Source organism: Canis lupus, chromosome 1, assembly GCF_003254725.2.
Source record: "Canis lupus dingo isolate Sandy chromosome 1, ASM325472v2, whole genome shotgun sequence".
In the NCBI taxonomy this organism is placed as follows: Eukaryota; Metazoa; Chordata; class Mammalia; order Carnivora; family Canidae; genus Canis; species Canis lupus.
The window spans coordinates 87,336,682-87,349,740 of NC_064243.1; the positions used below are offsets into that span (position 1 = coordinate 87,336,682).

The 13,059-nt window shown below is 38.3% G+C and overlaps 1 protein-coding gene and 1 pseudogene across 3 annotated transcripts in view; both read right to left on the reverse strand.

Annotated features, from left to right (window-relative positions):
• SMC5 (structural maintenance of chromosomes 5) overlaps positions 1-13,059 on the reverse strand; it is a 93,103-nt gene that overhangs the window by 17,007 nt on the left and 63,037 nt on the right. For all 3 annotated transcript variants that reach the window (XM_049092103.1, XM_025423326.3, XM_049092105.1), the window contains exons 16-17: positions 4,486-4,609; positions 3,856-3,978 (exon numbers count right to left, since the gene is read on the reverse strand). In XM_049092103.1, the coding sequence (XP_048948060.1) occupies positions 3,856-3,978; positions 4,486-4,609 (247 nt within the window). The remainder of the gene's footprint in view (positions 1-3,855; positions 3,979-4,485; positions 4,610-13,059) is intronic.
• On the reverse strand, positions 7,229-12,577 carry LOC112645634 (circadian locomoter output cycles protein kaput-like; annotated as a pseudogene).

The window sequence follows — 13,059 nt, forward strand, 5'->3', positions numbered from 1 at the left end:
AGTTTTTATCATTAAAGGGGTGCTAGACTTCAGCAAATGTTTTTTCTCTGTGTATACTTAAGATGATCATCTGATCATCTGGTTTTTCTGTAGTCATTCACATGATTACACTGATGAATTTTCAAACATTAGATCAACTTTTGGGATACACACTGGGATAATAAACTCACTTGGTTAGGATGTTTTACTCTTTTATAAAGCACTGGACTTCACTTACTAACTTTTTAAAAGAATTATGAAAAAAAAAAAGAATTATGAGACATACTGGTCTGTAGAGTTGCCTGGTTTGGATATTAGGAATACTAGCCTCATACAATGTATCAAGAAGTAACCCTCACCCCACCCCCCACACCTTTTGAAGACTCTAGGTAGAACCTCTATTAATTCTTCCTTTTCAGGCTTGGTGAAATTCACCAGTGAAGCCTCTGGATCTGGAGTTTTCCTTGTGGGAAGGTTTTTAAGTACAAATTTAATTTCTTTAGTAAATATGGGGCTAATCTAATTAGGTCTTCCTTCAGGGACTTTTGATATGTTGTGGCTTTTCAAGAGTGTGCCCATTTCTTCTAAACTGTCAGATTTACTGCCAGAATGTTTTTGACCATATTCTCCTAATACTCTTTTACCATGTGTAAGACCTGCAGTGCTTGCTCTATTTCCTACTGGGTTCCTCTTCCCTACAGTGTGGCCTAAAAACTCTCCTGGCAGTAAGCTAAGGCAATCACAGGGATCACCTTGCACTGTTTTCCCTTCTCTCAAAAATCACCATCCTGTGCTGCCTGTTATCCAGTGTCTGAAAATCACTACTTCATATATTTTGTTCCATCTTTTAGTGGCTTAAAGTGAGATAATACTTATGACCCCTATTATTTCATGATGGTCAAGAATGGAAACTTTTTATTTTTTATTATGGAAAACTTCAAACATACACAAAAGTAGAATATAATAAACCTTCATGTACCTATCATCTACAATTCTAGATCCTCATGAATAAATAAAATCTTTAAAAAAATTTAAAAACCCATACTACAGCTATTAGAAAATGTTTAGTTACATAACCTGTGTATATGAATTTACTTTTTCAACTGTAGGTTTCACCAAAATCAAAATATAATTAAATACTTCTGATGACAATTTATCATCTAAATTGAGATCTAATTATAAAATAGACTACTCTGAAGACTTGAAACTGGTAGTTTTAGAACAGTGGTTCTGAAATGGGAGCAGTCTTGTTCCCCAGGGTACATCTGGCAACATTGTCACAACTGCAGTGGGGAGGGGTATACTGCTGGTATCTAGCAAGTAAAGGCCAGAAATACTGCATTCTACAATGCACAGCACAGCCCCCACAAGAATTCTCCAGTGTAAAATGTTGACAGTGCTGATGTCGACACACCCTTGTTCCAGAGGCTTAATCAGACTGAAATTTTTTCACAAAATAATTTCATGTTATGTCTGTGGGAATACATATAAATATCTGGTTATTTTTTGGTGATGTTAGCAGCTAATGTGATCCACTGATTCATTAGCAGCTGCAAAGTGGTGATATTCTAATACTAAAATTCCCTCTGCATTTATTATCTGAAATGCTCCTGTAAAGAGGAACTTCTCTTACACTTGTTTATCCTAAGTAATAGTTCACATAGGAAATTCTGGATTGTAGAATTCTTTGCCATTTTTCAAAATAATGAGCTCGTTCTCCAATATCCTCCAAAGGTGACCAATATTACTATTTTTAAGTATATTTATAATTCCATAAATATAGAGACTTTTGATAGGTATTTTGGATCTTTTTGATTTAAAAAAAAAATCCCTTGGGCTTATCATCCTCTTATTTAAACCTTTCTCGATCTCTTCTCTTAGATGTACCCCTCACATTCTGCACCATACTGGAACTTGGAAATAATCCTTTTTTAAAAGATGAGTTACACATCCTTTTATACTTAGTGACAAGATTGATGTTTGGCCTTAGTTCTGTTTTTTTTGTTTGTTTGTTTGTTTAACATTTTATTCATTCATGAGAGGCAGAGAGACACAGACAGACACACAGAGACAGAGGGAGAAGCAGGTTCCCTGTGGGGAGCCCAATGTGGGACTCGATCTCAGGACCCTGGGAACACAACTTGAACCAAAGGCAGATGCTCAACCACTGAGCCACCCAGGTGCCCCAGTTCTGCCATTTTATGTCATATTTACTTTTGTGGCAAATACACATATAAATAAAATACTCAATCTTTAAAGATCTGTTTTATCTTCCTCCCCTTTTCTTTGTGTATCTTTTGGTATTTAGGAAAGTTTACGCAAATACTTTATATAATGTCCTATGTCCTTTATATTTTATTTGGAATAGTGTCTTTTGGTTCCCACTATAAATATTGAAATTCTCCCTTATTTCTGTCTCCCAAAGCACCCACTCTGAAGTATTATCCTTTTATTTCCTGATAATACCTATCAGACAGTCAGGAAGTATATTCTATTTTACTTCTGTTGTCTCTCTTCTCCCATTTTTAGTGCTGCGTGTTAGCTACAGGGTCAGCCTTCTAACCATGTACTACCAAGTTAACTGTCTCCTTAGTGTACCACATGGTTCTAGTTTCAGTAAGCAGCATTCTTCTGCAAAGTAGTTTAGTCTGGTTCACAGGACCTGGACCACCACAGCACCATCCGCCTTTCTAGGACCTGCAGTCACCTCCCACTTTCAGCTGTTCTCAAACTGATCTGAGCTTTCCACAGTTAGTGGGGCCTCCCTTTAGAGAGGAGAACCTGTTGGTGACCTCCATTTTTGGGTTCTCTGAGCTCTCCCTCTGTTTACCACACACTTACCGATAACACACTAGTTGTACCGCCGCTGCCGCTGACTTAATCTTACCCACTGATATGATGGAGGTTCATATGTGTCATGTAATAAAGAATTGGGCTTTTGTCCCTGGTTTTTGGGAAGGAGACTCTAAACCCTAGGAATTTTCTGAGTGATAGGAATGTCTATTATTCATAAGCCCGCCCCCTTGGATCATACCTACATTCAAGCTTAGGAGAGGACCTAAGAGCTTGAGGGGACTCAAGAGACAATGCCAAAAGGCAAATTATGTGATCAGAGTGTCGGGGCATTGAGTGACTTACTCTTGAGCCTTCAGGGGAGAGGGGAAGAGCCTGAAGGGCAGGCTTGTTGAGTCTGTGCCCTTAACCTGAACAGTCTGATGCTAACTCTGGGTGGTCAGTGGGAGAGTATACTGCAGTACAACAACAGGGGAGCTCTGAAACTTAGTTTTGTTGTATATGTTATCCATGAATTTGTGGTCATTATCCTAGTTACTCTTCTATTTTTAAGAAAGGATTTGGAAGACTCAAAAACTATGCCACTGTCACCACTTCTTTTGCCAGTTCGCCCTTGCAATTTTCGTTAACTTTAGAGCATCCTGTTTCACCCCTGCACACTATTTTAATATTATTTCACAGATCGATATTAACGGAAGTTTAAACCACCAAAACTGTACACCTAGGCCAGAATTAGTGTTGATTATAACTCATCTGCGGTTTATTTTATGGGATGTACAAGCTGCAATAAAAGCTACTAGATGCTACCTGTTAATAGTGTGACTGTAATTTAGATGGGCTAAGGGAACACAGAGGAGACTTTGTCGAGTGACTACATAAGACTCTGATTATTACCATAACTCCCCCTATCAAGTAACATAAAATACACTGTTTCAAAAGATGCTTCCTCATCAGCAAAATGCATTAATTCATAAACTAAAGAGCACATAACAAAATGCATATTCTAAGTGCTAGATACAGGTTTTCAAACCAGGTCTAAGGCTAGAACCACCCTATCATAAAAAATAAAAGCAAAAACCGTACCTCTGTTATACGAAGTTGTGATGAAGCAGCCATGTAATCTGATTCTAATTTGTTCTTCTCAGAGATCACTGTAGTATTTTGAAGAATTAAATCAACTTTTTGTATATGCAAAGAAGTACAAATCTAGGAACAAAAAAGCCCTAAAATTTTAATTTGTTTTACAACTAAGAAAAAGTTTTTTAAACTAGTATAAACCATGAGAAAAAGGAACATTTTTTTAATGTGACTGATACCTCAATTAGTTCTTTTTACAACTACTTCTTACAAGAGAATTTTTAAATGTTTTTCTGTGCTTAATTGCATCATCTGGAATAAAATAATTTAGCTTAATGACAGCTTTTAACTAATTTATTAACCTATAAGGAGAAATGTCAAACAAAGCAAGTTAAAATTGATAGTAAAAATCTTAGAAGAGTTTTTTTTTTTTAATTTTTATTTATTTATGATAGTCACACAGAGAGAGAGAGAGGCAGAGACACAGGCAGAGGGAGAAGCAGGCTCCATGCACCCAGAGCCCGACGTGGGATTCGATCCCGGGTCTCCAGGATCGCACCCTGGGTCAAAGGCAGGCGCCAAACCACTGCGCCACCTAGGGATCCCCTTAGAAGAGTTTTTAAGAAAATGCCTTACCTTTACAAAGTTTGTTAATTCAGTAACAAGTTTTGCTTTTTGAACATTTATTTCTTTGATTTTGGTACTTGCTTTTCGCTCTTCCTCTTCAAGGTTGCAAGTATCCTGTTCCATCAGTTTTAAACTGCATAAAACAATGATGCAGAAATCAGAGTTAACACAGGGACTGAGCAAAAATCCTTAGGTCTCCTGCTATTTCATGGGCTTTCTAGCAATGCTACTTCCCCTACAGGGCTATGATGAAAATTTTAAAAAGGTAAAACATATAACACACTTGGCACAGTGCCTGGCCCTTAACCAGTTGATGAATATTAATTACTACCATTGTTATTAATGTTGTTTACATACAGTCTCTTACTTAAAGTAGTTTAACTGAGGATATCTGATTAAGATTTAAAATACATACTGAAAAGACAATAAACCCTAAAAACTGACACTCTGCTAGTCAAGGTGAAGAAACTAAGAATCAGAAGTTACTCTAAGATCATGTATAGCAAGCATGTGGTTAAGACATGTTTGACATCCAAGTTCTTTCCACTGCACCATGTTACCTTTTCTCCACTGGAAACAATAATAAATAAGTTCAGATGTTGTAGAGAGGGGCCTGACCAGTACATGGAAGAGAGTAGGGGGATGCCAGGGAGGTAAGGCGAAATGGGTCGAGTGAAAGGAGACTGTATAAATGAAAAGTCAATCTCAAGGAATGCAGTGTTGTAACTAGAGGCAATTAATTATAGGTATGAGACAGCAGGCTGGTGATGGGTATGAAAGGCCATCTCACTACAAAAATCCACACTACCTATGAAAAGTTTTTAAGACAGTGGGTCCAGCAGAACAGGTGAACATGAAAAGTTAAGTGACTTGTAGATGATGAAAGAGAGGAATGAGGCCAGAGGTGAAAGTTGAAAAGAGACTTGAGAGATGAAAAACCTCCTAGGCAGCCAGACTAAATACTATCTTGCTTTAAGTAATCAAGGTACACTATTACTTTTTCACTGAGTTAATGGACAACTGTTTGCTTAAAAACAAAACCCCCAAAGCCCCAAACCAACAAACAAAACCAAAACAGCACCAATTCTCTTAACATATTTCAATACAATTCAATTTACCAATGTGTTTAAAAACATACTACATTAGGGCAAGGTAAACAGATAACCTTAAGGCCATGAGTGGTCATTTATTACCAAAGGTTGACAATGCTATTAATATTTAAATCTTTATAGAAAACATAAAAGAAAAAATCACAACAAAAAGGTCTGAGGCCATGAGAAAAACCTTTGAACCGGAAGCCACATTCCCTGCCCCTAGAATAAACATAAATTTTATCTCTGCTTATATATCCCCATTTCTACAAAATATCCAAACGCAATAAAACATATCAGTTCTAAGAATGGTTGCCTACCAGTTTTTCTTTAGGAAAAGACTTAAGACTATTCATGTCCTTGTACAGAATTCTGTGGAATGTGTGAGCATGAAGGCTAAGCAGACATAATTCCAATTTAACAAGGGAGATTACAATTGAAGAAGTGAGTTAAATCCCCAGATGCCCATTCTCTTCTGTGAAAATCAGCATGTTTTCCTCCTCTCCCATTACTCTCTTTAGAGTCGAGAAGAGAATGCACAGCTTAATGGCTAATGGTCTGGACTGTTCATCTCACTGCCTGTACCCTCTTCTCTCCTCTCCCAGCAATCCAAATTCAGTGGATGTATTATTTTGGATATATGTCTGGGTCAGTGGCTCTCAAGGGGTGTTGCAGAATCCTGTGGGGATCCCTGAAACCATTTCAGGGGAATCATGAACCATTTTCACTGTTGGAAGAAGACCTCAACTGCTCCATTCACTGAAGTGATGTTTTGCACTAATGGACAAAAGCAATGGTGAATAAAAACGCTAGTGCTCTGGAATGAATCTAGGTAATGGCACCAAAGGGGACTCAGAGTCATGAGATTCTTCACTGCCGTGTACTTAAAAATTTCAAACATACCAAATTCAATTAATATTTTTGATGACAGAAAAATTAACTGTATTAAATCATGAATCTTATTTCATTTTTTACCTAAAGTATAATTGACATATTAGTTTCAGGGGCAAAACATAATGATTTGGTGGTTGTATCGATCCTGAAATGATCACCACAAAAAATCTAGTTAACATCTGTCACTATACAATTATAAAAGATTTTTCTGCTAAAGAAAACTTTTAAGATCTACTCTCAGCAACTTGCAAATAATGCATTACAGTGTTATTAACTATAGTCATATGCCATACATTACATTCCCATGAGCTTTTATTTTATATTGGAAGTTTGTACTTCTCAATCACCTTCACCTATTTTACCAAACCCCCAACACTCCTCCCTACCCCCAGCAACCACCAATCTGTTCTCTGTATCTATGCATTTCTGTTCCTTTGTTTTTCAGATTGCACTAAAAGTGAAATCATACGACATCTGACTTATTTCACTTAGCGTAATACTCTCAAGTTCCATTCATGTTGTCACAAAAGATTTCATCCTTTTTAATGGCTAAATAGTGCAGTGTGTGCACATACATGCGTCATGTTTCCATGTGTATCCCACTTCTTTCCCCATTCATCCTCCATGGACAACCTAGGATGCTTCCATGACTTGGCTCTTGTAAATAATCCTGCAATGAACATGAGAGTGCAGATATCTTTTCAAATCTGAGCTTTCATTTTCTTTGAATCAATATCCAGAAGTAGAATTACTGGATCTTGTGGTAGTTCTTTTTTTTTTTTTTTTGAGGAACCTCCATACTGTGTTCTATAGTGGCTACACCAATTTACGTTCCCACTAAGAGTGGAAAGGATTCCCTTGTCTCTGTGTCCTCACCAACATGTGGTATCTCTTGTCCTGTCCTGTGATAATAGCCATTCTGACAGGTGTGAGGTGGTAGTCTCATTGTTTTTATTTAAATTTCCTTGATAATTAATAATATTGAGCACACTCTCAGGTGCCTACTGACCATCTGTAGGTCTTCTTTGAAAAAAATGTCTTTCAGGGCAGCTCTGGTGGCTCAGCGGTTTAGCACCGCCTTCGGCCCGGGGCATGATCCTGGAGACCTGGGATCGAGTCCCGCGTCGGGCTCCCTGCATGGAGCCTGCTTCTTCCTCTGCCTCTCTCTGTGTCTCTCATGAATAAATAAATAAACTTTTAATAAAAAAAAAAAAAAATGTCTTTCAGATCCTCTGCCCATTTGTTAATCAAATGGTCTTTGTTTTGGAGTTTGTTTTTTTTTTTTTTTTTGGCTACTGAGCTGTAGTTTTTTACATTTTGGATACTAAACCCTTAACGAATATGTGATTTGCAAATATCTTCTCCCGATCCATAGGTTGCCTTCTTGGTGTGGTGGTTCCCTTTACTGTGTGAAAGCCTTTTGGTTTGATGTAGTCCCATTTGTTTATATCGCCAAGGTCTTTGAAGCCAGTTTCAAAGAAATTACTGCCAATACCCATGTTAAGGAACTTACTGCCTATTTTCTTCCAGGAATTTATTAATTTCTAGTCTTACATTCATCTTTAATCCATTTTGAGTTGATTTTTCTTGTGGTGTAAGCTAGTGATCCAGTTTTCCCAGCACCATTTATTGAAGAGACTACCCTTTCCTCATTGTTTATTCTTCCCTCTTTCGTCACAAAGTAATTGACCAGAGACGAATACAGGGGTTTATTTCTGGGCTCTCTATTCTGTTCCATTGATGTACACGTCTGTTTTTAGGTCAATACTGCTTTAATGAATACAGTTTTGTGATATAGTTTGAAATCAGGGAGCATGATGCCTTCAGCTTTATTGTCCTTTCTCAAGACTGCTTTGGCTATTTGATATCTTTAATGGTCCCCAAATTTTTAGGATTCTTCTAATACTAAAAAATGCCATTGGAATTTGGAAATGGATAGGAATTCCACTGAATCTATAGACTGCCATGGGTAACACACTTTAAAGATATTGGTTCTTCCAATCCATGAGCACAGAAAATCTTTCATTTGGGTTATATTCCATTTCCTTCTCAATGTGTTAGTTTTTGGTATACAGGTCTTTCACTTCCTTGGTTAGATTTCTTCCTAAGCCTTTTCTTTTTGGTGTGATTGTATATGGGACTGTTCTCTTGAATTCATCTTGAAAATGCAACAGATTTTTGTGTGCCGATTTTGTACCCTGCAAGTTTCTTCTGGTGGAGTATTCACGGTATTCTATGTAAAATCAGGTCATCCACAAATAGTGCTGGTTTTACTTTTTTTCGATTTAGATGCTTTTTCTTTCTTGCCTAATTGCTCTGGTCAGAAATTCTATTTTCTAATAATGTGCTGAATGAAAGTGGGGGGAATGGGCATCTGGGTCTTGATCCTGATGTTAAAAGAAAGGATTTCACAGCTTTTTACTGTTGAGTATGTTGTGGATTTATCATAAATGGTCTTTATTATATTGAGGTATGTTGCCTCTATGCCCACTTTGTTTAGAGTTTTTACAAAAAATGGATGTTGTGGGCAGCCTGGGTGGCTCAGCGGTTTAGCACTGCCTTCAGCCCAGGGTGTGATCCTGGAGAACTGGGATTGAGTCCCACGTCAGGCTCCCTGTGTGGAGTCTGCTTCTTCCTCTGCCTGTCTGTGGGTCTCTCATGAAAAAATAAATAAAATCTTAAAAAAAAAAAAAAAATGGATGTTGTATTTTGTCAACTGCTTTTTCTGCATTTATTGAGATGCAGTAGGACTTTTATTTTTTGGCTTTCTCTTTTATCCAGACATATACATAGTATTTACAGTATGTGTACATAGAAAATTTGTACCCACACAACATTCTGACATTAATTACTATTCCATCATCCTCTGAAAAGGAAAGGGGCTCGGGAAGGGGTCTGAGTCTACTAGACTACCCCCATAGCATCACTGCAAGCAAAGCCCTGACAGGACAGTGACATGTCCTGTAATACCTATAAAAAAAGTACAGAACCACTAAGTTACTAATACTGTTAGTGCCTTTCTGATTAGTGACCATGTTTCATAGATAAGCTTACAATCTGGCAATACACTTTTTCCTGTCAAAAAATATTTGGCCACATTCAACACTGTCAAGAGTTGGGTATGGACCCATGATCATCTCCCACTGACTGGTGTTTAATGTATTTCTGTAGTACTAGGCAGCATTTCCCCTAATTCTACAAACTAGAACATTCAGTACTGTTTCTTGTGAAACCGCTAGGCCTTCTCCTAGCTTCAGATCATCTGAGCAACTCTTCATGGCCAACCCCTTCCTCCCTTAAGGCCAGAGGAGGCATATATGCTACCATGGTTGAACCTTAGAAGAACAGATCAATTTGTCCTGTGCTGACTCAGATGCTGCTGTTGCTGAGGTGGGTGTTGGTGGTGATGGTACTGAAGGATGTGCCCTGTTGTAGTGGAAATGCAGCAGGGGTAAGCTGGTTTCAAGACTGCTCCATGGAAATCCTTCAAGTCTGTAAAAACTGCTGCAGTAGTTGGGTCAGTGGAGTCTAAGAGGGTTGCTGAACTAAACTAAGCTGCCCTTCCTTGGAACGCTGCTGCTGCTGCGTGATGGACAAGGTCTGTAATTGCTGTTGTTGTGTAGCAAAAGTAGGGCAGGCAGCCACCACCTAACCCATAAGCATAGTGCTAAATACCACGACCACCCCCAAGCTACAAGAGCAGGTACTAAATCACACAGCACATGCCGCTGACCTTGAAAAGATTCTTCTCTGTCCCAAACCAGTGGGGTAACTGCAGCCCTCTGGGTACGGTTTTGTGGCACTCTTTTGTGGGTGGAATCCGGACCACGTTTTCTGCTATGAAATCATCATAGTGTCATACAGTGGGGCTGTAAGAGTGCTCTGTGACCAACTGGAAAGAGGTGTTTATTGACTGTGCCAGCTCAGTACGTTCTGTTGACTCTGATTTGATGGACTTCGTTGGGTATGCTGTAGTATCATATGCTGAGTGTGCCAATGTGTCCAATACCATTTCACTTTGATTTTGGTTAGTTTGAACAACTTGGTCCTTAATATTTATAGGATGTTTGATGAATTTCCAGAAGAAATTTGAACAGAATCTAAATTCAACCCAGGGGTGGACTGTTGTAAAAACATCTACAGCCCTCAACCATGGACCATTTAAAGTTGTTCTTGAATTTTTCTTAGTTCTTCTTGTGGCTGATGAATATTTGCCTCTGTCTTCCATGTCTGTTGCTCCAACTGGTCTTTCAGTTGCTGCATGGCTCATAATTGAGCTAAAAATTGAAACTGAGACATGCCTTAAGGAACTTGCATATTTGCAACTTGAGACATCACTGGCCATATCAATGACTGAACAGACTGGGAACTTATGGACTGACTCAACAATGACCCTCTTTGTCATCATCTTTTCATTAAGATGGTATATGCTGCTATCTGGGAGGAGTGCAAGTCTCTGCTGATGTTGAGGGAATGGTCTGAGACTGCCAGGTGAAATGATTTTCTTGAACTCTGGAAGAAAGCAGGAGGAGGTGGGCTGTGATCAAACCCTTCCAATGCTTCTTTGAGGCCTGTTATCTATACAATGATCAGACCGAGAATCTTGGCTTTTGTTAGCAGTTGTCTCAGAGACTCTTCAACGCCAAGTACTCTTCATATTCCAGCCCTAACTTATGCATAATTTAGCATGGTAGGAGTACAAACAATAAACTCTGGCTTGGAATTCCACTAAAGATAAATGATACAATGAGTTTGGAGCCAAATCCACTGTGGTCCTTTAATTAGGAACCTATAATAACGTGATCTGCCTTTCCCATACTGCATTAAGAGCTCATGACATTTTTGCCAAATATTCTAGACCATGCACATGACATTCACACCCTGATGTTCACAGAACTTCAAAGGCAAATGTTCTATCATAGGTAGTTCCTTGTGACCCAGCAATAAAATTGTGAATGATGTCCAGATATCTAGAGCTCATTAAGGTCTTCAACAGTACACATCCTTGATGAACTAAAGTTTAGCTTATCTGACAATAGCTACAATTTCGATCATCTTAAGGCCTCTATGTGCCTTGTATAGTTCCTTCTAAACCATTCTCTAATGATTTGAAATTTCCTATAAATTACACGTATTCATAGATATGTGACTCCTATGGGTCTACTGTTCTTCAAAGCATAGGACAACAGGATTCTGATTTTAAATACTCAAGTGTTAATGAATCATTTTTCAGCAGATGGATAGAGAGTATTTTTAAAAACTAGTGAATGTTCCCTCTCTGGGATAAAATACTTTGATCCACGAGATTAAATGGTAAATATTAAGGTGATAAAGTTATATTCTCTCAGATACAAATAATATGCTTCCATCAGTCATGATGGCTTAAAAACAAAAAACAAAAGCCTTGAACATTGTGTAAATTCTTCATTATTGAGGAATGTAGGGTTTCCAGTCCTGTCAAATGTCATTGTCATATGACTGATTTGTTTTCAGTAAAAAAAAAAAAAATCAGTGCTCTTCTACAGAACAGATTTCCTCTTACATGGAACTCTCTGGGCTTCCTGGATCTGGATGTCTTTTCCTTCCTGAGATTAGGGAAGTTGTGTTATTTTTCAAGTATGTTTTCTGCTTTCTCTTTCTGTGGTTCATATAATGTGAAAGTTATTTTGCTTGATATTGTCATGTTGGTCCCTTACGCTATTTTTACTTCTTAAAATTCTGTTTGAGGGGTGCATCGGCGGCTCATTTAGTTAGGTGTCGTACTCTTGATTTTTGGCTCAGGTCATGATCTCAGGGTTGTGAGACTGAGCCCCACATTGGGCTCTGCACTGATCGTGAAGCCAACTTAAGATTCTCTCTCTCCCTCTGTCCCTCACCCCTGCTCGCACACATGCGCTCTTAGAAGTTTTTTTTTTTTTCTCTATTGTCTTCCACATTACTGATATTTCTTGTGTCTCATTAGTCTGTTGTTAGAACCCCTCCAGAATATTTTTCAATTCACTTACTGTATTCTTCAGCTCTGTGAAATCTTTGTGGTACTTTCTTACACTTCTCTTTATTGAAGTTCTTACTATGTTCATTCCTCTTCCAAGTTCAATTAGCATTTTTATGACCATCAACTCTGATTTCTTAAGTAAATTATCACCATTTCATTAACAGTTCTTTTCTGATTTTTATCTTGTTCTTTCATTTGGAACACATTCTTGTTCATTTTGCTTGACTGCTTGATTTCTAAGCAGCAGATGAAACAACCTTCAGCAAGTCATGAAGTGGCCTCACAGAGATGAGCCCTGCTGTTTAAGCCTCTTCTAACTCTTTGTAATCTAAGAAGCCTGATTTATATTCTTGATAGGTCCCAGTTGTTGAGGGAGTGCCAAGTCCTATGAGTGTTCCAGAGGGAAGGATCTCAGTCTATCCCTAGTTTCAGGCGGAAACTAGAATATAAACTAGGACCCTCAGGCAGCAGCTTTTAACGTATGCAAATATATAAACAGTCCTACGGGACTCCCATAAACCTCACTGATCTACAGACCAGGCAATCTAGAGATTTAGGACACCTAGGTCGGAAAAATCAGGGCTCTAGACGAGTGAGTGAGCT